At 32.0% G+C, this 22,624-nt stretch overlaps 7 protein-coding genes across 9 annotated transcripts; 3 read left to right on the forward strand and 4 right to left on the reverse strand.

Annotated features, from left to right (window-relative positions):
- Positions 1–70: 70 nt before the first annotated feature.
- LOC130671849 (pseudouridine-5'-phosphatase-like) lies at positions 71–2,918 on the forward strand. 2 transcript variants are annotated; one of them, XM_057475951.1, is made up of 4 exons: positions 71–309; positions 589–807; positions 2,126–2,364; positions 2,485–2,918. In XM_057475951.1, exons 1-4 carry the CDS (start codon positions 249–251, stop codon positions 2,665–2,667), a joined length of 702 nt encoding a protein of 233 aa, XP_057331934.1. In that variant the 5' UTR covers positions 71–248; the 3' UTR covers positions 2,668–2,918. The 2 variants fall into 2 exon arrangements, with proteins under 2 accessions (XP_057331934.1, XP_057331933.1); XM_057475950.1 differs by lacking the exon at positions 589–807 and adding an exon at positions 863–1,081 and having other exon boundaries at positions 74–309.
- LOC130671852 (NADH dehydrogenase [ubiquinone] 1 alpha subcomplex subunit 2) lies at positions 2,910–4,642 on the reverse strand. The gene is made up of 3 exons (XM_057475956.1): positions 4,513–4,642; positions 4,245–4,351; positions 2,910–3,109 (listed from the first exon to the last, which is right to left on the reverse strand). Exons 1-3 carry the CDS (start codon positions 4,593–4,595, stop codon positions 3,018–3,020), a joined length of 282 nt encoding a protein of 93 aa, XP_057331939.1. The 5' UTR covers positions 4,596–4,642; the 3' UTR covers positions 2,910–3,017.
- On the forward strand, positions 4,494–6,397 carry LOC130671848 (uncharacterized). The gene is made up of 4 exons (XM_057475948.1): positions 4,494–5,010; positions 5,078–5,316; positions 5,388–5,615; positions 6,269–6,397. The coding sequence occupies exons 1-4, from the start codon at positions 4,884–4,886 to the stop codon at positions 6,395–6,397; spliced, it is 723 nt and encodes a 240-aa protein (XP_057331931.1). The 5' UTR covers positions 4,494–4,883.
- Positions 6,398–6,460: 63 nt separating this feature from the next.
- On the reverse strand, positions 6,461–10,510 carry LOC130671847 (DCN1-like protein 1). Its single transcript, XM_057475947.1, has 5 exons — positions 10,178–10,510; positions 9,620–9,833; positions 9,326–9,494; positions 8,867–9,080; positions 6,461–8,361 (listed from the first exon to the last, which is right to left on the reverse strand). The coding sequence occupies exons 1-5, from the start codon at positions 10,178–10,180 to the stop codon at positions 8,197–8,199; spliced, it is 765 nt and encodes a 254-aa protein (XP_057331930.1). The 5' UTR covers positions 10,181–10,510; the 3' UTR covers positions 6,461–8,196.
- Positions 10,511–12,258: 1,748 nt separating this feature from the next.
- On the reverse strand, positions 12,259–14,412 carry LOC130671841 (arginase, hepatic). The gene is made up of 5 exons (XM_057475938.1): positions 14,087–14,412; positions 13,955–14,027; positions 13,523–13,895; positions 13,211–13,449; positions 12,259–12,597 (listed from the first exon to the last, which is right to left on the reverse strand). Exons 1-5 carry the CDS (start codon positions 14,210–14,212, stop codon positions 12,362–12,364), a joined length of 1,047 nt encoding a protein of 348 aa, XP_057331921.1. The 5' UTR covers positions 14,213–14,412; the 3' UTR covers positions 12,259–12,361.
- A 240-nt stretch (positions 14,413–14,652) lies between these two features.
- On the reverse strand, positions 14,653–18,318 carry LOC130671829 (fumarate hydratase, mitochondrial-like). 2 transcript variants are annotated; one of them, XM_057475920.1, is made up of 5 exons: positions 18,103–18,318; positions 16,322–16,456; positions 15,503–16,249; positions 15,046–15,435; positions 14,653–14,970 (listed from the first exon to the last, which is right to left on the reverse strand). In XM_057475920.1, exons 1-5 carry the CDS (start codon positions 18,220–18,222, stop codon positions 14,842–14,844), a joined length of 1,521 nt encoding a protein of 506 aa, XP_057331903.1. In that variant the 5' UTR covers positions 18,223–18,318; the 3' UTR covers positions 14,653–14,841. The 2 variants fall into 2 exon arrangements, with proteins under 2 accessions (XP_057331903.1, XP_057331904.1); XM_057475921.1 differs by lacking the exon at positions 18,103–18,318 and adding an exon at positions 16,533–16,679.
- Positions 18,319–18,465: 147 nt separating this feature from the next.
- LOC130671845 (protein l(2)37Cc) lies at positions 18,466–20,341 on the forward strand. Its single transcript, XM_057475945.1, has 4 exons — positions 18,466–18,622; positions 18,978–19,074; positions 19,284–19,705; positions 19,781–20,341. The coding sequence occupies exons 2-4, from the start codon at positions 18,990–18,992 to the stop codon at positions 20,087–20,089; spliced, it is 816 nt and encodes a 271-aa protein (XP_057331928.1). The 5' UTR covers positions 18,466–18,622; positions 18,978–18,989; the 3' UTR covers positions 20,090–20,341.
- Positions 20,342–22,624: the final 2,283 nt, after the last annotated feature.

Raw genomic sequence — 22,624 nt, forward strand, 5'->3', positions numbered from 1 at the left:
AAATAAAAAAAGAGACAGATCATTGAGTGGGTGGTGGGGACTGGGGGCCCAAGTGGGGGAGGTTGGTCTAGGTGGCTTGGTCTCATTGTCAGCTGACGACACATTCAAGTTCTCTTTCAAATTTCAGTACCCGGGTGTTATGCGTCCATGACTGCCAATTAGTTTTATTTCAAATACTTAATTAATTTTTAAAAATCTATTTATTTTAAAATAAGTATTCAAATTATTTATAAACAATACTTCAAAAAATGGCTGACGATTATAAAAAAGTAACTCACGTTTTATTTGACATGGACGGTCTGCTTATTGGTAAGTAAATTTTTTAATTAATAAAATATTTTAAAATTAAAAATTTATTTGAATTATCTGTCATTTTATTTCTATAGAAAATTTGAATTTTTTGTGAGCAATAATAATGAATATTTTATTTTATTTCACTAGTAGATTACACGTTGAATTGGTAATGACTTTGAACTTGACTTATTTGTGACGTTCATAAAATAGTACACACTAATTACTGTTAATAAAAATGTTATTCTCTTTATTATTCGAATTAATTGCTATTGTTTTTTAATAAAAAAAAAATAGATACTGAGTATCGTTACACAGAGGCATTTAATAACGTGTTAAATAAGTACGGAAAAACATTCACGTGGGAGATCAAGGCCATGACGATGGGGTTCCACATGTACGAGAGTGCGAAGAAAATAGTGGAGATGCTCGAGGTCCCGCTGTCACCTGAAGAATTTTTGGAGCAGCTGAAGCCGCAATATGATAAATTATTTCCAGAGAGCAAACTGATGCCAGGTTTGAATTTTAGTGAACGAATTTAATGAGCTTTGGTTTATTTTTAACTGTGCAGATTCTGAAAGCGTGTACAAGACAATATACAATAAAATAGTATCGGAATTTGGGCATAGTTACTGCGGTGATGTGACATATCAAGTCCTTGGACGTCCTGAGGTTGTAGGAATTGAAATTATTATTGATTATTACAAACTACCCTTGAGTATAGAAGAGGTTCAATCTAAGTACCACCAATTACAGCAGGAATTATTCGTCCAAGTTAGACTGATGCCAGGTGTTTTATGGTTTTATTTTTACCTATCGATTTTAATTGCTACTAATATTCAACTTTTTTTATTTTTTTTTATTCTTATGTACGTTAACTAACATCAATGAGGCTGATTCATTTGTTACATAATCTACAGCTTTAATGCTGATTCATCCCCAAATTGTATTTTAATGTCAGCGCGTAGTTAGAAATTATTTTTTATTATCATGCTTTATTTTTAAAATATTATGGATTTATTATGACCCTGAAGTTAGCAGACGATAAACAATTTTCGTTTTTTTATCAATAAATCAATTAATGAAGAAAAAAAATATGCACGGGTAGAAAATTTAAAAAACTACAGGTGCAATTTTTCTAAATATTTTTTTTAATAATTTATTACTTTAAAAAAAATTCAAAAATTATTAGACGTCTGCTGACTTCAATGATACAGAAGTTAGCAGACAATTTAAAATTTTCGGTTTATTTTCCAATAAATAAAAAAAAAAAAATGCACATGTAGAAAATTTTAAAAACTACAGGTGCAATTTTTCTAAATATTTTTTTTAATAATTTATTACTTTGAAAAAAAAAATTCAAAAATTATTAGACGTCTGCTGACTTCAATGATACAGAAGTGAGCAGACAATTTAAAATTTTCGGTTTATTTTTCAATAAATAAAAAAAAAAAAAAAAATGCACATTTAGAAAATTCAAAAAACTACAGGTGGAATTTTTTAAAATATTTTTTTTTTGAATTAAAAAATGATTAGACGTCGGCTAACTTCAGTATCATATTTTATTTTATTTAAAATACCACACCGTGTGTAATTAATTTGTTTATTTATTTTTTATTTACATATAGAAAAGAAATATATGGAACAATTAATAATATAATGTCATGTACCACTTTTTGAATCTGCTACATCGTCTTCACGTCATATTTATTATTATTTGTACAGTCATTCACGATCAACGTGTGTATTGCACGCTAAATTATTTGTTTAATTATCGTTTATAATTACTTAAATATTTATAATAATTAATTACTATTATTTTTATTTAATAAAGGAGCTGAACGATTGTTACGACATTTGCATAAACACAACATTCCGATCGCACTCGCAACGAGTTCTAGCGAGAGCAGCTACGAGCTAAAGACGAGAAATCTTAAGCCGATTTTCGAACTTTTCCATCATCGCGTCCTGGGCGGCTCGGATCCTGATGTAAAAAAAGGAAAACCAGCACCGGATATATTCCTTGTTGCCGCCAGCAGATTCTCCGACTCAGATCCCGTTCAACCGTCCCAGGTATTGATTTTTTTTACGCTAAAAATTCAAGGCCAGCATGAAACGAACATGACTACTGACTTGAGCTTTTGACGTATGGATTTAATGCAGTACTGACATAATAGTATTTGTTTTCACCAGTGTCTAGTCTTTGAAGATGCGCCGAATGGCGTGCAAGCGGCCGTGAGCGCTGGTATGCAAGTCGTTATGGTACCTGACGAAAATCTACCAAAGGAACTGACCAAAAAAGCTACGATGGTGCTACACAGTCTAGAAGAATTTAAACCTGAACTGTTTGGACTGCCTCCGTTCTCTGAGGATTAGAATATTTACGAGACATCCAACAATTCAAGCGGTTAAACAATGTATTGATTTTTAGAAACTAGACGTCAATAAATATGCGCACCATTTATTTTAATGTTGATCAATTAGTGCGTAATATAATTAACGATTCAAAAAATTGAGGAAATTATTTAAATAAAATAAACAAAATATTATTTTGATAAATAGTATTATCTGTTAAAGTATCTAAATATGTATTATAGAAAATAAATCAAATCAATGCATACCATTAACTATTTTATTTTAATTGCTAATTTATTATTTTTAATTAACGTAACAACTAAAAATACCTATTTTTAATGTACACGAATCAACATTTTTATTTTTTACTTTCAGGGTTTTGAAGCCGCGAGTTGTTTTACTTTTTGGAGAATTTGATCTGGTTTTAAATTATCTAGAGATACGGAAGCCTCTTTGCCGAATTCTATAAAATAAGAAATTTTAAAAATTAGTAATTGGATTTATTAAATAGTATTTTGTGTGACGAGGGATGAAACAAGACAACTTCAGACCAGGGTGAAGATGACTGACATCACCCGCATGAAATCGTTCATCTCATTGATTGCATTGGAACTTGAAGTTTCAGTGTCGGCAGTCAGTAAGAAAAAAGTTAATTTTCGACCAATGGTGTCTTCAACTATTAAATTGTCACTTGCAATTAATAATTAAGCGGGAACTATAAATACTATTTATTATTCATACTAATTTTTATAAAATTTAATCGTAGTCAGAGCTGTCATTTACGTAAATACAATGAATGGTTTGAAATCTTTCCAAGAGACGTAACACAAATTTTTCTGCCCACTGACTAAAGGAATTCAAAATTTGAACGTTTGCTAAAATTTATTCACAGCTTTGGACTGAAATTATCTTCTTTCCACTGGCTGTAGAGACACTGAAACTTTAAGTTTCGACGCTGGTACCATTAAAATATTATTCTGTAGCAAGGAATCACAAAACGATTTCAGACGAGTCTAGGGTTGCCACCCATCCGGATTTTCCTGGACATGTCCTGATTTTTTAAGTGTCCAGAGCAATCCGGACAGGCCCTTTTTTTACTGAACTCCCCTGATTACAGGAAATGATTTACTTAATGATGAATTTATATCTAGAGTATTAGAATTAAATTGTTTTTAATCATTTCTATTGCATTGAATAATTTTTTTTTTTTCGACGATCTTGATCTCGTGACCGGAGTTCAAAAAATTGATAACTAGAGGAGACCAGAATTGATTAACTCTGAAATCGTCTACTTTGCCACAGATTTTTATAATTCCTGGATTAAACTTCGAGTTTAAATGTCCAGGTCAGTCGCAATTAGAAAATTTAAAAGCACTAGCGTATGTGTAAATTTAATTAACTATAATTTGGTTAGTTCTGATTCTGACAGGACTGAAATCAACTGAAGAAATTAATTTAGCAGGTAGAAGTTGGAGACTTCCTTGGATAAAAAACTGATTATTGAAACTTTAAACCGAGTTTCGACTGATTAACCAGGCATTGAAACTCGTAATTTAAATCGAGTAAATATGAAAATTTTATTAAATAAAATTGCTTACCATATCGCGCATAAAGTCGCGGTTCTATTGACGAACATTCTCTGATAAGAACTGGAAACTTCGGGTTACTCAGTTTCAAAGGGACATACTCTTTTTCTATAAATTCTCTGTAATAATAATTAAATATCAGCTGTGAAATAAATATATAAAAAAAAAACATAACCTATGAGATCGATTACAATTTTATTTTGTTAAATTTAAATAATTAAAGAATTCAAATTAATAGAAATTAATAAATAGATAATTAATTAATTTAAAAATAATTTACCTGACACCTTGACTAGATTTCGAGGTCTGGCATAACAAAATTCTCAATTCTTTTAAATGAGGACCAAATTTGACTGCTGCCATTTTGCTGTCGCTCTTCTGTCTCTTTTTACTTTCAGGTCAAAATAAATGTAATTTATTTACTATGTTTATTTATCACAAATGTCATTTAAAATTTTAAATTATCATTACTATTAATTAAAAAAGTTTAAATTAAAAGTAAAATATTAACAGAATAATTGTAATTATTGTAAATAATTTTACCGCTTGATATCCGGTGACAAACCCGAAGATTCAAAATTAAATTTGCGATGATCAATTAAATTTAAATGTGGCTCAAAAAAATGAAAAAATTGTGAATTCAAAATAATTATGACACTCCCGCCTCTTTTTGATTCAAAATTTCCATCTTTCGTAAAAGATTATCCAGCAAAAGACATCCAAGTTTATTGGTACTGTCCTAAATTTTCCCAGAGCCGCTATCCGCCTGGACAATCAAGTACTTGAAATAAATTTGTAATTAATCAGCAATTTAATTAAAATATTTTGATGGTTTATTTTATCAGCTAGCGAAGCCTGCACTCTGATATGTCTTCTGGTCGCTCAGAGAATTTGTCACTCGAGATTGCAGCTCTGGAGCATAGAAAAGTCTCCCCGGCTGATGATCTTCGTAGCCGAATCAATAATCGAAGGGAACAAAACTCATGCCAGGATAATAGAGCAGGCTCTGGTGGCCCATCGGTATCTGAGCGCTGATGAAGCTCTCAAGTTTGGAGGGAATCGTCTGGCAACTCTCAGGGAATGGGTAAAAAAATACGAAAATTGTCTTAGATAACTAAAGGTCGACTTGTAAAACTGGACGTTGTCATCTTGTAGAAGTTCAGAATTTTTAAAGAAGACATTGACATGTTGCATTCGAATATTAGAGAATTTCTTGAGGACTGGTACAGAAAACCCAAGGCTGATAATTTGATAATGTTGCTTATCACGGGTGGACGCACTGTGCTCTTTTTATTCCAAGAGATTACTGATAAAATAATTCTGTTTGATTCACATGGACACGTTTGTTCTGGAAATACTCATCGAGGCTTAGTCATTGCTCAGGTAGTTTTTCTTTAATTTTAATGAAATATAGGAGGAAAGGGTGGAAAAGTGGGCCCTGAGAAAAAAATTTCAATAAAAAAAAATATTTAGTGTCGGTAAGATCCAGGCGTGAGTACCAAAATTCGAAACGCGGGAAAATAAGAATTTTAAAAAAATTCAAAAGTTATGAAATTTAATTTTTTAAAGATTTAAATAAATAGTTGGGTCTATGTCAAGTATCTACTCCTTGAAAATCATTTAAAATGAAAAATTATTTGAGTAAAAATTTGTCGGGCTAAAATAAGACTTTAATTTTTGCCAGAAATTTTGAGTGGCCAATTCCGTCTCTGAAGTAAAAGAGAATAAATGCGGGCCCATTTTACTCCATTTTTCAGATTTAATGTCACACATAAATATCTGTACTATTATAATTAAAAAAAAAAAATGTATTTATTTATGATCCTGAAGTTAGCAGACATTTAAAAATTTTTGAATTTTCGTTTTTCAATAAATCAACTGCAAAAAAATAATATAAAAATATGCACATGTAGAAAATTTAAAAAACTTCAGGTGCAATTTTTCCAAATATTTTTTTTAAAATTTTTTATCGTCTAAAAAAAAATCAAAAAATTATTACACGTCTGCTAACTTCAGTATCATATTTATTTTAAAAGGCAAAAATGGCAAATCTCCAGCATCTTTGCGCCTGGTTTATCAATGACGTTTTAAACAACTGCTTCAACTTAAAACCCAGCCAGTATGAACTTACATTTCTTTACCATAATTGTCACCACCACTCGTAGCATCAACTTTAAAAAATAAAGAATCTATTGAAAGTAATAAAAAAAAAAAAGTATTAAGTTTCAGTTTTAGTTTGTTTATTTTTTTAAATTTTTGAAACAGCAAAGTTTTAAAACTACTTCATACTGTACTTCAATATCGTTATACTTATTTACATTATATACAAAGTCACTCTCTCAAAGTACTTAAACGTAAAAGTTTATTTAAATAATGTTTATCTGGTAAATATTTATTCAACCTTTTACTTATTAACAAAATACAAGTCTAAGACGTCCAAAAAATATCATGTTGTAGCCTGCCAACAATTCGTTACGTTAAATTCAATTTTTTATATTTTTTGTTAAAGATTACAAAGAAATCTAATAGCTCAAAATTTAATTTAACATTTACAAGCAAGTTTCATTAACTTTTTTATTTTTTCTAGTAACTATTTATCAAATTTAAGGCCATTCTCAAAAACTGCCTCCACTTCTTACAAATTTTCAAGCGTATCAAAATTTTTAATCAATTAATAAAATAAAAATTAAAACATTACTTGAAAAAAGGACGACGTGATTGCAATTAACTGAGATAGAAAAAAAAATGACTTGGTTCTCATCAATTAGGAGTAAAACGAAATTTTTTTAATGAACTTTACCCTAAAAAATTTTAAAATTCTAATAATAAAATTGACATGAAGATTTTACTGAAATTTATTTCCCAAATTTTGTTTGACTCCCAATTAATTTCTACTGAAAGTAATTTTTTAAAAATCGCAGCGAAATCTTTTTTTTTTTCAATCAATGCTTCAATTTTTTTTTTTTTTTTTACTAATTGATAAAATTGATACGCTTGACATTTGAATGTAATTACATATTTTTAAAAAGAGACGGGCAGTGTATCTGAGAATGCCCTTAAGCTCAAAAATATCAACTCCAATACCCACACATTCGTCCATACTTATTATTATATTTATTAAAGAATATATAAGATAAAATTATTATTTTATCATTTTCTCTTCAGTTATCTTTGTCCTTAAAGTAATATAATACACATTACAACTAGCGTAAACTAATTAATGTTAATTACGTTCAAATTTTATTTTTCAAACTCATTAAGTCTTTTTATTTAAAAAAAAAAAAATATTTAAGAATCTTAGAAAAAAATAAAAAAATTATTCAAGCATAAAAACCGATAAAATTATATATTAAATAATATTCTGTTTATGTATTTTTACAAGTGTATTTAAAAAAAATTATTTAAATATATGACAAGTAAATACATTGATAACAGAATAATTACTAATACGTCTATATACACACGCAAGAAAATCGAAGCTTAATTTTTTTTTTATCGGTCTAGTTTTAAATGAGAGAAGACAAAGTAAAAAAAATTATACTCATTAATTTATATTTTTTTGTAATGCAACTGAAAATGCTTATAAATATTTTTAATTGTTGAGCGACACTGATATTTAATTGGCAACTGAATAAAAATTTATCATTTTTATTTGCTGCTCAACTCCGTGGATCGTAAGCGCAGTGAAATTGTTTTTTATTTTAATAAATCGAATTATTATTAAACAATAGTGAGAGTTAAAAGAGGGGGGGGGGGCGATAGCGTGCCAACTGGATTATCACGTAGTTTTTAAAAATAGATCAACTATTGATAAGATATAAACCGTAAATTCCTTTGTTATTTAATTTATAACTAGTTTCAAGTTCCCTTCAACAATAACATGGAATAAATAATTATTTAAATAATTAAATGATACAACATTTTTTTTTTGTAAAAATGTATTAGAGCTAGAGGTGGAGGTTTATTAGTGAGATTGACGAACCCGAGGCTGTGCCCATTCTACAAAATCATCAATGAGCACCGGCCAGGCTCCTTCTTCGTCGTAATTACTCATGTCGGCGTTTATCATTGAAGCGAAGTCTAGTAAAAGATTCCACGTGTCTTTTGGAATCGATCTCTTGTGATGTTCCTGTAATATTTATTTATTTAATTATTAAATTATACGTTAATAAAAATTATTTATTTTATTTTATACACTGAGCGCCAAAAATTAATTTGAAATTTTAGGTCAATTATTTAAAAAATTTTGTTTAAAATTATTGGACCCCAGGGCCGTTCATAAAATACGTCACGTAAAATTTTACCTTTTTACCCCCCCCCCCCCTCCATTATGACGGAAATATATACATAGAAATATTTATATATATTAAAAAATATGAAACGAATGACTTTTTATCGTAACAAAAAAATAAAATTTTTAAAAATTTTAAAAATTTTTGATAAGCTGCGAACGTCGCGTTTCCTTAGACCCCCCGACCCCCCATTTTCACAATAAGCGACACCCCCTTCTGCAATTGTGTCATAAAATTATGTATCAAATTTTTTGTTTTTAATATTTTATTAATTTAAAAAATTACTCAGTCTAGGGTAATAATTAATTTACGCTCAGTGCAGTAATTAAAATTTAAAAATACCTGCAAAAATTGGCACCAGAGATCTAAAAATTTAAATTTATCTTTCATGACAATATTCCAGTACGCAATGGCCATGTCCAGATCCAGTCCTTTCTGCCCTGCGTTTTTCGCATAATTAAAAGTGAAATGGTAAAAGTCTTTGAATTTCAGTGGATCTTTTAGTTCATTCTCCAGACTATGCAACCTGGCTTTTAGTTTGTCTACACTGTCTACGCTGTAAAACAATAAATATTAAATACTTATAATTTACACCTAAAAAAAATTATACCGAAGTTGACCGAAATCTAATAATTTTAGGATTTTTTTTTTTCAAAGCGATAAATTATTTTAAAAATGGCACCTATAGTTCTTTTAATCTTCTACACGTGCATATTTTTAGTCTTTTTTTTTTTCAACTGATTCATTAAAAGAAAATCCGAAAATTGTTAATTGCCAACAAACTTTATTTAAAATAAATACCTCAACTCAACCATTCCATTCATAAATTCGTCCTTCGAAAATTCACATTGAGCCTCCGCTCTAAACTTCCATGCTATTATCAGCACCAATTTGCTTTCTGGACTCAACCCCAGGTCATCCAAGAACTTCATGATGCCATCTTCTGTTATTTTATTCGTTTCATTGGGATCTAAATCAACAGAACCAAGCAAATAAATTTCCTTATAATTCTGAATGTTGCCAAAGCCAAACTTTTTTATTTTCCATCCCCCGTTGCTCTCATCATCATATTTATTTACCCAAAACTACACTTACCTTGATACCGAGTGTACAAAATCTCCAATTTTTTTTTATCAACCGAATTCTTCGGTTCCTTGTAATAAGCATCTGGGTTTTGAAAATAATTATCACTCGCCAAGTCTAATTTCCAGTCATTTTGAGCGAGACAATAAATCGCAGTCTGCTCACCAGTTTGAGTAAAAGTTATAAACTTTTTAACTTTGTCCTTCTGTGAGAATTTCAACTTATGCTGAAACAAAAAGACACGTGTTTTTTTATCAGTCATCAAATTACTCATTACAGAACCGATCCCACCACAAAAATTCATCACCAAATAATTAATAGCATCAGTAATTAATAAAAAAAATGTAATTTCTAAATTACCGAGGTCTTGATCACTCGATAAGTCATAGGAAGTAATCGCAAGTAATAGGAAACAAAGAACTATTGCGAAATTACAAAAAAAAACTAGAGATTGAGGTTAGGATTTATAATTAAATTATTTGCGGAGGATCGTAGAGTAAAATAGTAAAATAAAATAATTTGTTGACAGATGATTGTTGGTTGAGTTGATAAATAAAAAAGTGAACTTACCATTTTGAATAAATAGCGGTTGGATGAAAACAAAAATATTATTCTATTGACACACTGGACACTTGACGTAAGAGAACATGAGAGCTTGTGTGTATTTTAGCTGATCAGATCATCAGCACATCGCATTATTATCATTACGCCCTTTTACACTTAAATGTTGATGTGTTGATTTAATTGGTGTAAGTAACTGTGAGATGAAATAAGACGAAGAATAATAATTAGTAGGAGAGCACAGACTGGTAACGGGTAAGAGTGTCGGTGTAAAGTGAGAAGGACAATTAGAACCTGGTGGTGATGGTGATTGTGATGACCACGACCACGGCGAGGATATGGACATAATATATCACCAGTTGTCCAATCGGAAGTGGATTTCAATCTTAGGTGCGGACGAAGATGTCAACGCTCTGTGGAAAATGTGACAATTAAAATAATGGACTAAAATGTGATGAGTGTGAACTTAGCAGAGATTAGACAAATTTAAAATTATAAATGAATAGAGCAAATAATTTAAAAAATAATATTTTTAAAAAATGCACTTATTAATTTTTAAATTTTTTAAATACGCATTTTTCAAAATTTTATTTTATTAATAATTTACTCTATTCATTAATAATTTTAAATTTGTCTGATGTCTGCTACTCTCACTCTTATTATCTAAATATGCATTTTTAAAATTTCACTGTACTTACATTTTATTCATTTATTATTAAATTCAAAAAATGGACAATTGTCAGCTACAGTCACACTCAAAATATGATACTAAAATTAGCCCGTGTCTAATAATTATTTTGATTTTTTTAGAAACGATAAATTATAAAAAAAAAGAATTCGAAAAATTGCACCTGTAGCTTTTTTAATTTTCTGTGAGTGCATATTTTTATTTTTGTAATTTATTTGGTGAAAATAAAATCCGAAAATGAATAATTGTCTACTAACTTCAGGATAATAAATTAGCCGACATCTAATAATTTTTTTTGATTTTTTTTTTGACAAAATATTATAAAAAAAAAAATATTTCAAAAAATTCCACCTGTAGCTTTTTTAATTTTTTACATGTGCATATTTTTAGTTTTTCTTATTTTTGTAATTTATTCATTAAAAAAAAAATTCAAAAATTTCTAAATCTAATGAGTGTAAATGCAGCTGACAATTGACAATTTTTCAAATTTCTGAATCAATAAAAAAAATATAACCAGAAAAAAAATTAAAAAATACACATACAAATAATGGACAAATCAGGACGCGCATTTTTTTCAAATTAATTAATTCATTCATTTTAAATTTACAAATGTTCACTCATCTGCTACATTCCCACTCATGATTGTCAACTAACTTCAGGATCATTTCAAAAATTTATTTCCCCTCGGGTGTTTCCGGTTTTCCTTCTACTCTGGGTCTTTAATGCGCTAAATATTCTCCCGCTTTTTCCTGCGCACGCGCAAATTTTAAATAATCAGCGGGGGCGATTCCGAAGTTCACTCTCTGGCTGAAAAGAGTTTGATTGATTATTATTGACATGTGCCCGCGGACATGTGGAGATTCTCGACGATAGAAAGCTACAAAACTAAGCGTGTTGTGTAACAAATTTTTAAATGTTTCATTTGATCAAGTTCCGGTTGGTCCTGGGTCTCAGTTAACCTCTGGTAATTTTTTTTTATCTGCATGATCTCCAAAAATAATTTGCTGGTGCAGATGATGGCTAACCTATAAAACTCTAAGTCATCAGTCAGTGATTTTTAAATAAAAATGCCATCACTGGAAACTCTATCAAAAGTAGCGATTGGTGGTGCAGCTGTACTAGGACTGAGTGGTTGGGGTTTTCGTTTTTTGATTAAAAAAACAGTAAGAGTTTCGCCGTATTACAATGAAGCCATGGATTATCTGACTGCACATGATGAGTCCAAGAAACTGCTGGGCGAACCAATAAAACAGGAAGGAACGATGCATATTGGAGACAAAAAGTACTTCGGAGTGTACAAGCAGTCAAAGTATTACACGGTACCGGTCAAGGGCGCCAATGCTTCCGGTAATCTCACCTACTGGATCACCGTAGACGAGAATAAAAAAAATGACGGCAATAATGCAGTTGAAATAAATAAAATTTTATTGGAAGTTCTTACGAAACCAAAGAAAATTGTATGGATTAAAAATGACAATAAAGTATGATGTAAATATAGAAGATAATTAGTTGAATGTTTGAAGCGGCATGTCTGTTATTCCTGCAGGTACTTTTATTCCACGGCGATTGTACCCGAGGGCGGCTTGTAAAATGTAGACCGCGGCTTCAGTCGTCAGTTCCACGGACCTGCTGTCGCCTATTTGGGGATTTACTTCAACTAAATCGATGGCATTTAATCTGTTGGTCCTGTGAACCTGTTCCATTAAGTGAATTCCTTCTCTCAAAGTCAGTCCTCCTCGTGCTAAAATAATTAACATTCATTTTTATTTTTATTTAAAATTTTTTCAGCCCAAGCTGGCAGTGTTAAATGTCTACTCACAACATCTCTCTATTCAAGGGAAATGGTTATAACTCTACTCATTTACTTCTTCACAGCCTCAACTCTACTCACTAAAAATTGCTAAGATTTTATCGATGGGCTAAAATACGAGAGAAGAGTTGTAGCTGAGTTAAACCTGAGTAAAAAAAACTGTGAGTAGATTTGAGGCTGAGTGAAGAAGTAAATGAGTAGGCAGTGTTACAATTCTACTCACAACATCTGTACTCAAGAGAAGTAACTACAACTCTACTCACTCACAACTTTACTCAGCCTCAACTCTACTCACTGATTTTTTAAACTCAGGTTTAACTCTAGTCAGTTATATTTTTACTCAGCTACAACTCTACTCAAAGAATTGCCAAGATTTTATCGATAAGCTAAAATACGTGAGTAGAGTTGAAGCTGAGTTAAACCTGAGTAAAAAAAACTGAGTAGAGTTGAGGCTGAGTAAAATTGTGAGTGAGTAGAGATGTTGTAAGTAGAATTGTAACACTGCCCATTGGTATTATGGACAATTATAATTTAAATAAAATACCCAGAGTTCCAGTGCTAGGAGCTTCCAGAGGATCCAGCGCATCGATATCAAAACTAACATGAATTGATTTTTCACTGTGAGGATCTATTCGTTCTAAAGCCATGTGAACAACCTGGTGGATGCCGTGTCTCTCAACGTCTTCCATTCCAAATGCAGTGATACCAAATTTTTCAATCACTAATCTCTCATATTTATCAACAGATCGCAATCCAATGTACGCTACATTCCTGATGGACAGCCTGTATAAATTTAATTATTAATTATTAATTATTATTATTATTATCGAGCTTGCTGGGGTTGAAAAAAACTAACATCGGCTTCTGCCAGTCCATGCCAGGCAAATGGGGCCAGTAATCGGACAACTCGGATGTCAAAAGCGCTACGGGCATTCCATGAACGTTACCACTGTCGCTGGTCTTGTTGGTATTCAAGTCAGCATGGGCGTCGACCCACAGCACGGCGACGTTGCTACCCTTGGTCCTCACGTGGCCGTCGATGGTCCCCACACCCACGCTGTGATCTCCTCCAAGAGTCACGACAGTCCTTCCTTCTTTCATCACCGCTGCCACTGTCTCGGATACTTTGTACGTACAACCGGCCACTTCACTCAGATGAGCCATATTATCAATACCTTGTACTGATTTCGTTTCATATTTTATATTCCCGAAGTCTTTGACGTCTAGTCCTATTGGTAAATTATTTTTATTATTATTAAATATTTATTACATAATTAATTTTCATTACCGAGATTTATTAGCTCTGGTAAAAGTCCAGCTTTTCTGATTGCATCTGGGCCCTGTGCGACACCTTCTTTTTTCTAATTAATTAAGTAAGTAATTAATTGTAATGACAGTAAATAATTAAGCGCTTACTCACCTGGCCTTTTTCAAAAGGCACCCCAATGATTCCAACCTTCGCATAATTTCTTACAGTCACCGCATGCTTACAAACACGTGGGTAATTTCGGAGTGAATTAAAACAGTACTTAGTTCCAGCAAACATTTCTTGATACTAACTATCGTGCAAAGCAAGAAAAATGTATCGTAGATTATTCTGACACATGGTAGATAATTCTCAAATGCGATGATCTTACGACCTTACGTATACCGGTGGTAGAAAAAATTATAATAGATTTCTTAAAATGTTATCTTGTGAAAAAATAATTTTCTCGATAAAATTTATCTTTTTTTTTCAGAGCGTTGACTACAAAACAGACGATAAAAATTTCAAGACAATTTTGTTGATGATTTTATTTTTTTTAAAAAACAAAAAAAGTCCTACAAGTCAAAGCGCTAAACTTTTTAGTTCACAAGTTACGAAAACTCTAATATTTTTTTTTTTAAGGCAAGATTTCATTTTTAAAAGATTTCATTTTTTTTCTACGGTCTAAAATGAGTAGATAAAAATTTTTATTTTTTATTTTTCAAAGTAATGTCACTTAATATTTTAAATTACTTTATTTTTTTTTCTATAATTATTTGAAACAATAATTTCATTTAAATTCATACAACGCAATTAATTAATTAACAATAATAATAATAACAATAATTAAGTATGATTTTGTGAAAATGAAATTTGATGACAATAAATCATACACACATTCTTCACATATATTATGAACAGTATGAAAGTTACTTAGGTCCCAACATTTGCTCTGGTCTCACCCACTGATTGAATTGTTCTTCAGTGAGGCCATTTTTCAACGCCGACTCTTTTAAAGTCAATTTTTGTTTGTGCGCTTGTTTGGCAATCGCGGCAGCCTGTAAACAAATTAAATATATCAGTCATCACTCCTTTTATTACTATATTATATATAAAAAAAAGTGAGTACTGACTTTATCGTATCCAATATGTGGGTTCAAGGCAGTGACTAGCATCAGACTTTCGTTCATAATTTTGTTGATGTTGTCGATGTTCGGCTCAATACCGACGACGCAGTTTTTGGTGAACGCAGCTGCAGAGTCTCCGAGAAGTCTCGCAGATCTCAGGGTGTTGGCGACCATCACAGGTTTGAAGACATTGAGTTCAAAGTGGCCGTTGCTGCCGCCGACAGTTGTGGCCACGTGGTTGCCCATCACTTGGGCGCAGACCATCGTTATGGCTTCGCACTGGGTTGGGTTCACTTTCCCCGGCATGATGGAGCTCCCGGGTTCGTTTTCCGGAAGCGATAACTCGCCGAGTCCACAACGGGGTCCGCTGCCCAAAAATCTTATGTCATTGGCGATCTGTTGAGCAAAATTAATGATAAAATTCTCGATTAATGTGGAACGTAGGGTAAGAAATATTATTTACCTTCATGAGGGAGACTGCGACTGTGTTCAGAGCACCGTGAACTTCAACGATGGCGTCGTGAGCGGCCAGTGCCTCAAATTTATTAGGAGCAGTGACGAAAGGGTAGCCAGTGAGCGCTGCTATTTTAGCGGCGGTCTTCTCAGCGAATCCTTTCCTCGTGTTCAACCCGGTACCAACGGCAGTTCCTCCCAGCGCCAGCTGATACAGCCGCGGCAAAGTGTCTTTTACTCTCGCGATTCCATACTCGACTTGGGTAGCGTACGCAGAAAACTCCTGACCCAAAGTAAGCGGGACTGCGTCCTGCGTGTGGGTTCTTCCAATCTTGATGATGTCTTTCCAGGCCTCGGATTTGGCCTTGAGTGCCGCGTGCAGCTGCGCCAATCCGGGTAATAGAATTTTATTTATCTCCAGAGCGACTGCGATGTGCATAGCAGTTGGGAAAGTGTCGTTTGAACTCTGCGACATGTTGACATGATCGTTAGGATGAACAGGTTTCTTGGAGCCCAGTTCTCCGCCGAGAATTTCAATCGCCCGGTTCGATATTACTTCATTCGTGTTCATGTTGGTCTGAGTTCCCGAACCTGTTTGCCAGATCACTAGTGGAAAGTGATCCTCGTAAAGTTTACCGCTGATTACGTCATCCGCGGCTTTGCTAATGGCCTCAGCTACCTTTGGGTCCAGACCGAATTCTTTGTTTACTTCTGCTGCTGCTTTTTTTAAAATTCCCATTGCGACTATTACTCGATACTGATAATAATAAAAAAAAAATAGAGTAATCACCAGAGCATTTAAATTTAATAAAATAATTTATTTACTTACTGGCATACGTTCAGAATTATCCCCAATGGGAAAATTCATAACAGATCTTAAAGTTTGCGCTCCATAATATTTATCAGCTGGTACTTTTAGTTCTCCGAATGTGTCACGTTCAAGGCGATAAGATTTATCTGAACTCTATAAAGTAATTAATTCATTAATTATTATTTATAAAAATAAAATAATTTATTTTCTTGTGTAAAAACAAACAAACCATTTTTGGAGAAATAAAAATGATGGAAAACAAGGAAAAAAAAATATGAGAGAAGTGATACGAGAGCAAGTATGAGGAGTTTTGAGTATCTGAGGGGAATTGCGATCTACAAATTTGACATTACATGACCCTGAGTGTTATAAGTAGGGATAATATGATTGGAAGTTTACTATCTCTTTAAGATAGTGTGAGAATCCAGTTGTACATATTTATTTAGTTTTGTTTTTATTACTAAATATAATACGAGCATGGCAACGTAGTAAAAACGTTTCTATAATTGGAAAATTTTATCACTAATTAAAATAATAAAAATAATGATCTTGCAGTTAGCAGACAATCAACAATTTTCGGTTTTTTTTTCAACAAATTAAGTAAAAAAAAATAAATTAAAAATATGCACTTGTAGAAAATTTTAAAAACTACTGGTGCAGTTTTGTCAAATACTTTTTTTTTTCATAATTTATCATTTAAAAAAAAATTTTTAAATTATTAGACCTCGGCTGACTATGATATTGAAGTTGACCGACGTCTAATAATTTTTTGATTTTTATAAAAACTATGAATTATAAAAAAAAAATTTTGAAAAATTGCACTTATAGTTTATTTAATTTTCTACATGTCCATATTTTTGGTTTATTTTTTTTTTTATTTTCAATGGTTGAAAACAAAATTCGAAAATTGACGATTGTCTGCTGACTTCAGTATCATTGATCTTGCAGTTAGCAGACAATTAACAATTTTCGGTTTTTTTTCACTAAATTAATAGAAAAAAAAATACGCACATGTAGGAAATTAAAAAAACTATAAGTGCAATTTTTTGAAATATTTTTTTTTTATAATTTATCATTTTTTTTTTAAATTTGAAAATTATTAGACGTTAGCTGACGTCAGTGTCATTTAAAATAATAATAATAATTATTATTATTATTATGTTTGATAAAGATTTATGGACTTATATATATTTCCGGGGATAATTCAATTTCGGCAATTGAACTTACAGTAATCTTGTTACGTAAATTGCTGGTAATAAAAGTACTTTCTTTAACAATAACTCCTATCAATTATAGAATAAAAAAAATTTAATTAATTGTAATAAATAACAAAATTATATTAATTTATTATACTAAAATAACAATCATTAAAAAAATTAATTTATTTTAAGGGGATACGCAACCGGACCTCTTTCTCGCACTCAGAAAAATGAACGGGACTGTCTTTGTTGCACTCGTAGAGTAAATGAGAATTTTAAAACAATTTTTCTCGAAGACGAATTAGAAATTTTGAGAATACGAAATTTCTAGCCCTCTGTTAAGGTTTTAAAAAACCCCAAAGACTCTCTATTTCCGGTTTCCAATGTTTGTACGTGAATTAAATTGAATTGAAAATCGGTTACCGTTACCCCTTAAATGAACATAAAAATACTTTTAGAAATAATTTTTTTTTCATGTTTCAAAAATAGTATTTTACTTACAATTAGTTTATAAAAATTCAAAAATTGTCTAATGTCTGCTTCTTTCAGTAAAATATTAATTTGTAAATAATTATAAATTTACTTAAATCATTTACTTACATTACGAATGACAACATCATTAAATACTGATGATTGGGACCCGTGGGAAAACCCGGATTTCAATTTCAATTGATTACGAATTGAGTATAAACCTCGATACCTAAATACATTCAGTGACATATTTTTATTTATATAAATTATTTACTTATAAATGATATATTTTTTATTTCTCAGGATGAAGGTTAGGTTGGGACGGTCCTACTTATATATTTTTTATATCTAGATGTTGGATAATCCAGCGTTTGTGCGCAGACTAAAAAATCATCACCCAGAATTTAAATTTCCCGCGGTTTCCATCCGCGCCAACTGTCAATTGAATAAAAAAATCTAGCTTGTCAACTGTCAGTAAGTTTCCAGTTTTTTAATCATCATCAGCGCCATCGTTCATCAAATTACAAAATTTTTTTATCGATAACCTCAGAAGAAGCGCATGCTCCATTTTTCCTGGAATTATTTCTCGCTAAAATAATTATTAAAGTGAAATTATAAATTTCAATAGATCCGTACTTTTACTACTTACGTAAGTACACATTTTTAAATTAATTTTTACCCCCTCAATTTATTTTCATTGCCATGCTATCAATCTATTTAAATCAACCCTCAGTTTTTTATTCAGCTTTCCATCAAAAAACTGGAAAGCCGGTTTTCGAATGATAATTGCAATTTAATTTGTAAAAATAATTATCTCATTTAATTTCAATGCTCAGTAATTATTTATTTTCAATTATGTATTTATTGATCCGCGGATTTGAGTCAGATGATGCAACTCATCTTGAAGTTGTTGATGATGAAACCTCATGGGTTTTGTAGGTTAAATATTTAAGTGCAAAAAATAATTTACCAAAAGTAATTAGAAGATGTAATTAAAATTTCAGTAATTATCAACAATGGCAGGTTTCTTCAATCGATTGGGTCAACTTGGTCTGGGAATAGCCGTCACCGGCAGTGTCATTAACTCGGCCCTATACAATGGTAAGTATCGTCACAACCTACCCTGGTGGAAATTTTTCGTAATTTTCTCTGAAAAATTAAGTTCTAAAGTTTTGCGGACTTTTTCAAAGTTCTAAAGACTTTTTCAGAGTTTTTCAGAGAAAAGTCAGAAAAATTTCCACCAGGGTAACGCTCATCAACAAAATTCAAATCACAAAAAAATATTTCTAAACATTCTTTAATTTTTACAGTCGACGGAGGCCATCGCGCAGTAATTTTCGACAGATTTGCTGGAATAAAAAACACTGTAGTGGGTGAAGGAACCCACTTTTTCATTCCCTGGATCCAGAAGCCCATAATATTTGACATCCGTTCCCGGCCAAGGAACGTGCCCGTAATTACCGGAAGTAAAGATCTACAGAATGTCAACATCACACTCCGTATTTTATTTAGACCAAAGCCCGACGCGCTCCCTAAAATTTACACGATTCTTGGTGTCGATTATGACGAGCGCGTGCTGCCATCGATTACCACCGAGGTATTGAAAGCCGTCGTCGCGCAGTTTGATGCCGGTGAATTAATTACTCAGCGTGAGTTGGTGTCGCAAAAAGTAAGCGAAGATTTAACTGAACGAGCTCTACAATTCGGTGTCATTCTTGATGACATTTCTATCGTAAGTAATTTATTGTCAATTATTTTATGGACCAAAGTAATCAAGTTGTGGTTCTAATGAAATTTATTTGTCCAGACGCACTTGACATTCGGTAAAGAGTTCACTCAAGCCGTCGAATTGAAGCAAGTCGCCCAGCAAGAGGCCGAGAAAGCTCGATTCCTCGTAGAAAAAGCCGAGCAGCAGAAGAAGGCCGCAGTCATCAGCGCAGATGGTGACGCACAGGCCGCGGCTTTAATCGCAAAGTCTCTCAACGATCACGGTGAAGGTCTCGTCGAGCTGAGAAGAATCGAGGCTTCTGAAGAGATCGCCTACCAGCTATCACGATCCCGGCAAATAACTTACTTACCTTCCGGTCCGGGTGTACTCCTCAACCTTCCGCAATAATTACCAGCAAGAATAAATTTTTAAAATAACACGCCGTGGAGAAGTTAAACAACTGTTGTAAAAATATAATATATCCACTTACGTTTATATTATTATCATAATTATTATTAATATTGACATTTGAAAAAGATAAAAATAGCATTTTGTAGTTATAATATAACTGACAGTCCTGTCAGTTGATTAAATATAATTTTCCATTAATTTACACAATTTTCTTGTAACAATTAAAGTTTTTATTACAAGTTTATTTTATTTTATTTGTCATACTTAATTATAAATCGTCATAAGTAATAACGTTTATTCAAATTATTAATTTAGCTTGGAAACGTGCCTGGACGATAAAATACCTGACGAAAAATAATATATATATATATATATATATGTAAAAAACGTGACATTACATCGTCATCACATGTCTTTAAGCCAAGGACAAAAAACAAGACTCACGCAGACTTGGAAATTAAACAAACGATCAGGGTGGAGTTGACTGTCGAAAACAGAGCCAAGTTAATTGTGAGCGAAACAAAAAAGAAAATGAATAAAAGAATAAAAAAATAAAAAAAATAATAATAGTCATCTACATATGCATAATAGTAACATTGACCATCGGACTAACGACCGCCTTTTCCTCCTTACCTCCTTTATTCATTTTTTTATATTTTTAGCTTCGTTTTATTTCTCTTAGCTCCTAGCATCCTACAGGCACACACCTGTTACTCGCTGCTGCCGCCACCGCGGCTCTGTACGCACGCGAGCTACATATGCGCGGCAAGCTTATGCTCTTGGTCTTACGGCCGATTTCTTCATGAGAGGATAAACTAGAGTTTGTTATTCGATTAACCCATTCCGGGTTTAAATTCCTACGCTCGTCTTCGATAGACCGATGGGTCGTCTGCTATAGGGGTCCTGTAGACCAAAATTTTGCATATGTACCTGAAGAATTTCTGCCTTCGACTCATCACCAATAAAAGTCGTTGGTTACTTATTATTGCGCACCTCGAACGCGAAGCGCGAGGTGGTACTCTGCTGCCGCCAAATTTCAAATCAGGGTTGTAGTAAACTTTTCAATGCTGTCATAAGATGATGCAAAATATTCCGATAGTATTTTTTATGTATCTGAGATGGAAGTGTCAGAAATTTATCCTTAGAATAAAAATAGTCTAGGGTTAGTTCTTAAACTAGTGTGAAGAAAAATAAATCTTCGGTTAACTAACGGATATCTTTAATCGTAGGATAATTTCCAGGAAAATTTTTAGGGAAACCTCAATTTTCTTGGATAAAGTAGAAATCTCTGACCAAGACGAATTTTCTTGGCTCACGAAAATCTTTACTTCCTAGACAGCATTCAAGTCAGAATGACTGCTTTATGACGTATATTTAAAGGAGTCTTCAAGAAGTCTTATAATGACTTCTTAAAGGTGTCATTTTTAAGAACTCTTAATGAAGAGTTCTTGAAGACTCTATAAAAAGACGTCAGTTTTGTGACGTCTTAATGTATTCTTTTTTTAACTTTTTTGAAGTCAAAATTAGGAACTCCTTAAGACGTCATGGTAAGTTCATTCTGAAGTCTTATTTGCGGAGTCAGAAAAAAGAACTCTTTGAGAACTCTTTTTAAAGACGTCTTACTGAGTTCGCTAAGTGGCGCATTCGACATCTTGAGAACTTCTTAAAGACTTCTTTAACATGTTTTTAAGACGTCCAAATCATAAATAGGAACTCATTCAGAACTCATCAAGACGTAATTTTGCTATCTGAGTTGGTTCCTGGAAACGTTTGTCTTCAAAATATTTTCTTGACTCCCCAGATAGCAAAATGACATCTTGATGAGTTCTGAATGAGTTCCTATTTATGATTTGGACGTCTTGTCAACATCTTAAAGAAGAAAGAAGTCTTTAAGAAGTTCTCAAGATGTCGAATGAGCCACCTAGCGAACTCAGTAAAACGTCTTTAAAAAAAAGTTCTTTCTGACTTCGCAAATAAGACTTCAGTATGAACTTAACATGACGTCTTCAGGAGTTCCTAATTTTGACTTCAAAGAAGTTAAAAAAAAAAATACATTTAGACGTCACAAAAATGACGTCTTATTTATGAAGTCTTCAAGAACTAATTCTTAAAAATGACACCTTTAAGAAGTCATCATAAGACTTCTTGAGGACGACTTCAAAAAGACGTCGTAATGCAGTCATTCCGACTTGAATGCTGTCTGGGTCAAAATAGCTTTTTTTCTGTGAAGAAATCGCCATTAGTCTTCAGTGATGGTCTTCAATAAATATCCACAAACCTGTCCCAAATAAACTATTTTTTAATCCTAAATCAACTTCACACGTCGCCAGGTCCAAATTGGCTATCAATTGCCCGTTAATTTATCAGCTATTTGCTAATTAAAAACTAACAATGTTTAAAAAAATTATCATTAATTATTAGCACAATGAAGAAGAAGAAGACTGATGATATCTTCATTTAAATGCACGTAGAATATCAGTAATTATATTTTGCAAATTAAAATCTCAATTGAGTAATTAGCACTTGTTATTG

The sequence above is a fragment of the Microplitis mediator genome, chromosome 7 (assembly GCF_029852145.1).
Source record: "Microplitis mediator isolate UGA2020A chromosome 7, iyMicMedi2.1, whole genome shotgun sequence".
In the NCBI taxonomy this organism is placed as follows: domain Eukaryota; kingdom Metazoa; phylum Arthropoda; class Insecta; order Hymenoptera; family Braconidae; genus Microplitis; species Microplitis mediator.

Excerpts from the sequence above, each read along its gene's own strand:
- LOC130671849 (XM_057475951.1), top strand. The coding sequence starts at position 249 with ATGGCTGACGATTATAAAAAAGTAACTCACGTTTTATTTGACATGGAC. Across the intron at positions 808-2,125 it reads AGAGAGCAAACTGATGCCAG|GAGCTGAACGATTGTTACGA; the intron begins GTTTGAATTTTA and ends TATTTAATAAAG. Across the intron at positions 2,365-2,484 it reads ATCCCGTTCAACCGTCCCAG|TGTCTAGTCTTTGAAGATGC; the intron begins GTATTGATTTTT and ends TGTTTTCACCAG.
- LOC130671852 (XM_057475956.1), bottom strand. The coding sequence starts at position 4,595 with ATGGCAGCAGTCAAATTTGGTCCTCATTTAAAAGAATTGAGAATTTTG. Across the intron at positions 4,352-4,512 it reads AAATCTAGTCAAGGTGTCAG|AGAATTTATAGAAAAAGAGT; the intron begins GTAAATTATTTT and ends TTATTATTACAG. Across the intron at positions 3,110-4,244 it reads GCGACTTTATGCGCGATATG|AATTCGGCAAAGAGGCTTCC; the intron begins GTAAGCAATTTT and ends CTTATTTTATAG.
- LOC130671848 (XM_057475948.1), top strand. The coding sequence starts at position 4,884 with ATGACACTCCCGCCTCTTTTTGATTCAAAATTTCCATCTTTCGTAAAA. Across the intron at positions 5,011-5,077 it reads CTATCCGCCTGGACAATCAA|CTAGCGAAGCCTGCACTCTG; the intron begins GTACTTGAAATA and ends TTATTTTATCAG. Across the intron at positions 5,317-5,387 it reads TGGCAACTCTCAGGGAATGG|AAGTTCAGAATTTTTAAAGA; the intron begins GTAAAAAAATAC and ends GTCATCTTGTAG.
- LOC130671847 (XM_057475947.1), bottom strand. Across the intron at positions 9,495-9,619 it reads TTTGTACACTCGGTATCAAG|ATCCCAATGAAACGAATAAA; the intron begins GTAAGTGTAGTT and ends CTGTTGATTTAG. Across the intron at positions 8,362-8,866 it reads TCTGGTGCCAATTTTTGCAG|GAACATCACAAGAGATCGAT; the intron begins GTATTTTTAAAT and ends TAAATATTACAG.
- LOC130671841 (XM_057475938.1), bottom strand. The coding sequence starts at position 14,212 with ATGTTTGCTGGAACTAAGTACTGTTTTAATTCACTCCGAAATTACCCA. Across the intron at positions 14,028-14,086 it reads TGCCTTTTGAAAAAGGCCAG|AAAAAAGAAGGTGTCGCACA; the intron begins GTGAGTAAGCGC and ends TTAATTAATTAG. Across the intron at positions 13,896-13,954 it reads ACCAGAGCTAATAAATCTCG|GACTAGACGTCAAAGACTTC; the intron begins GTAATGAAAATT and ends ATTTACCAATAG.
- LOC130671829 (XM_057475920.1), bottom strand. The coding sequence starts at position 18,222 with ATGTCACTGAATGTATTTAGGTATCGAGGTTTATACTCAATTCGTAAT. Across the intron at positions 16,250-16,321 it reads ATAATTCTGAACGTATGCCA|TATCGAGTAATAGTCGCAAT; the intron begins GTAAGTAAATAA and ends TATTATTATCAG. Across the intron at positions 14,971-15,045 it reads CACATATTGGATACGATAAA|GCTGCCGCGATTGCCAAACA; the intron begins GTCAGTACTCAC and ends ATTTGTTTACAG.
- LOC130671845 (XM_057475945.1), top strand. The coding sequence starts at position 18,990 with ATGGCAGGTTTCTTCAATCGATTGGGTCAACTTGGTCTGGGAATAGCC. Across the intron at positions 19,075-19,283 it reads TAACTCGGCCCTATACAATG|TCGACGGAGGCCATCGCGCA; the intron begins GTAAGTATCGTC and ends TAATTTTTACAG. Across the intron at positions 19,706-19,780 it reads TTCTTGATGACATTTCTATC|ACGCACTTGACATTCGGTAA; the intron begins GTAAGTAATTTA and ends TTATTTGTCCAG.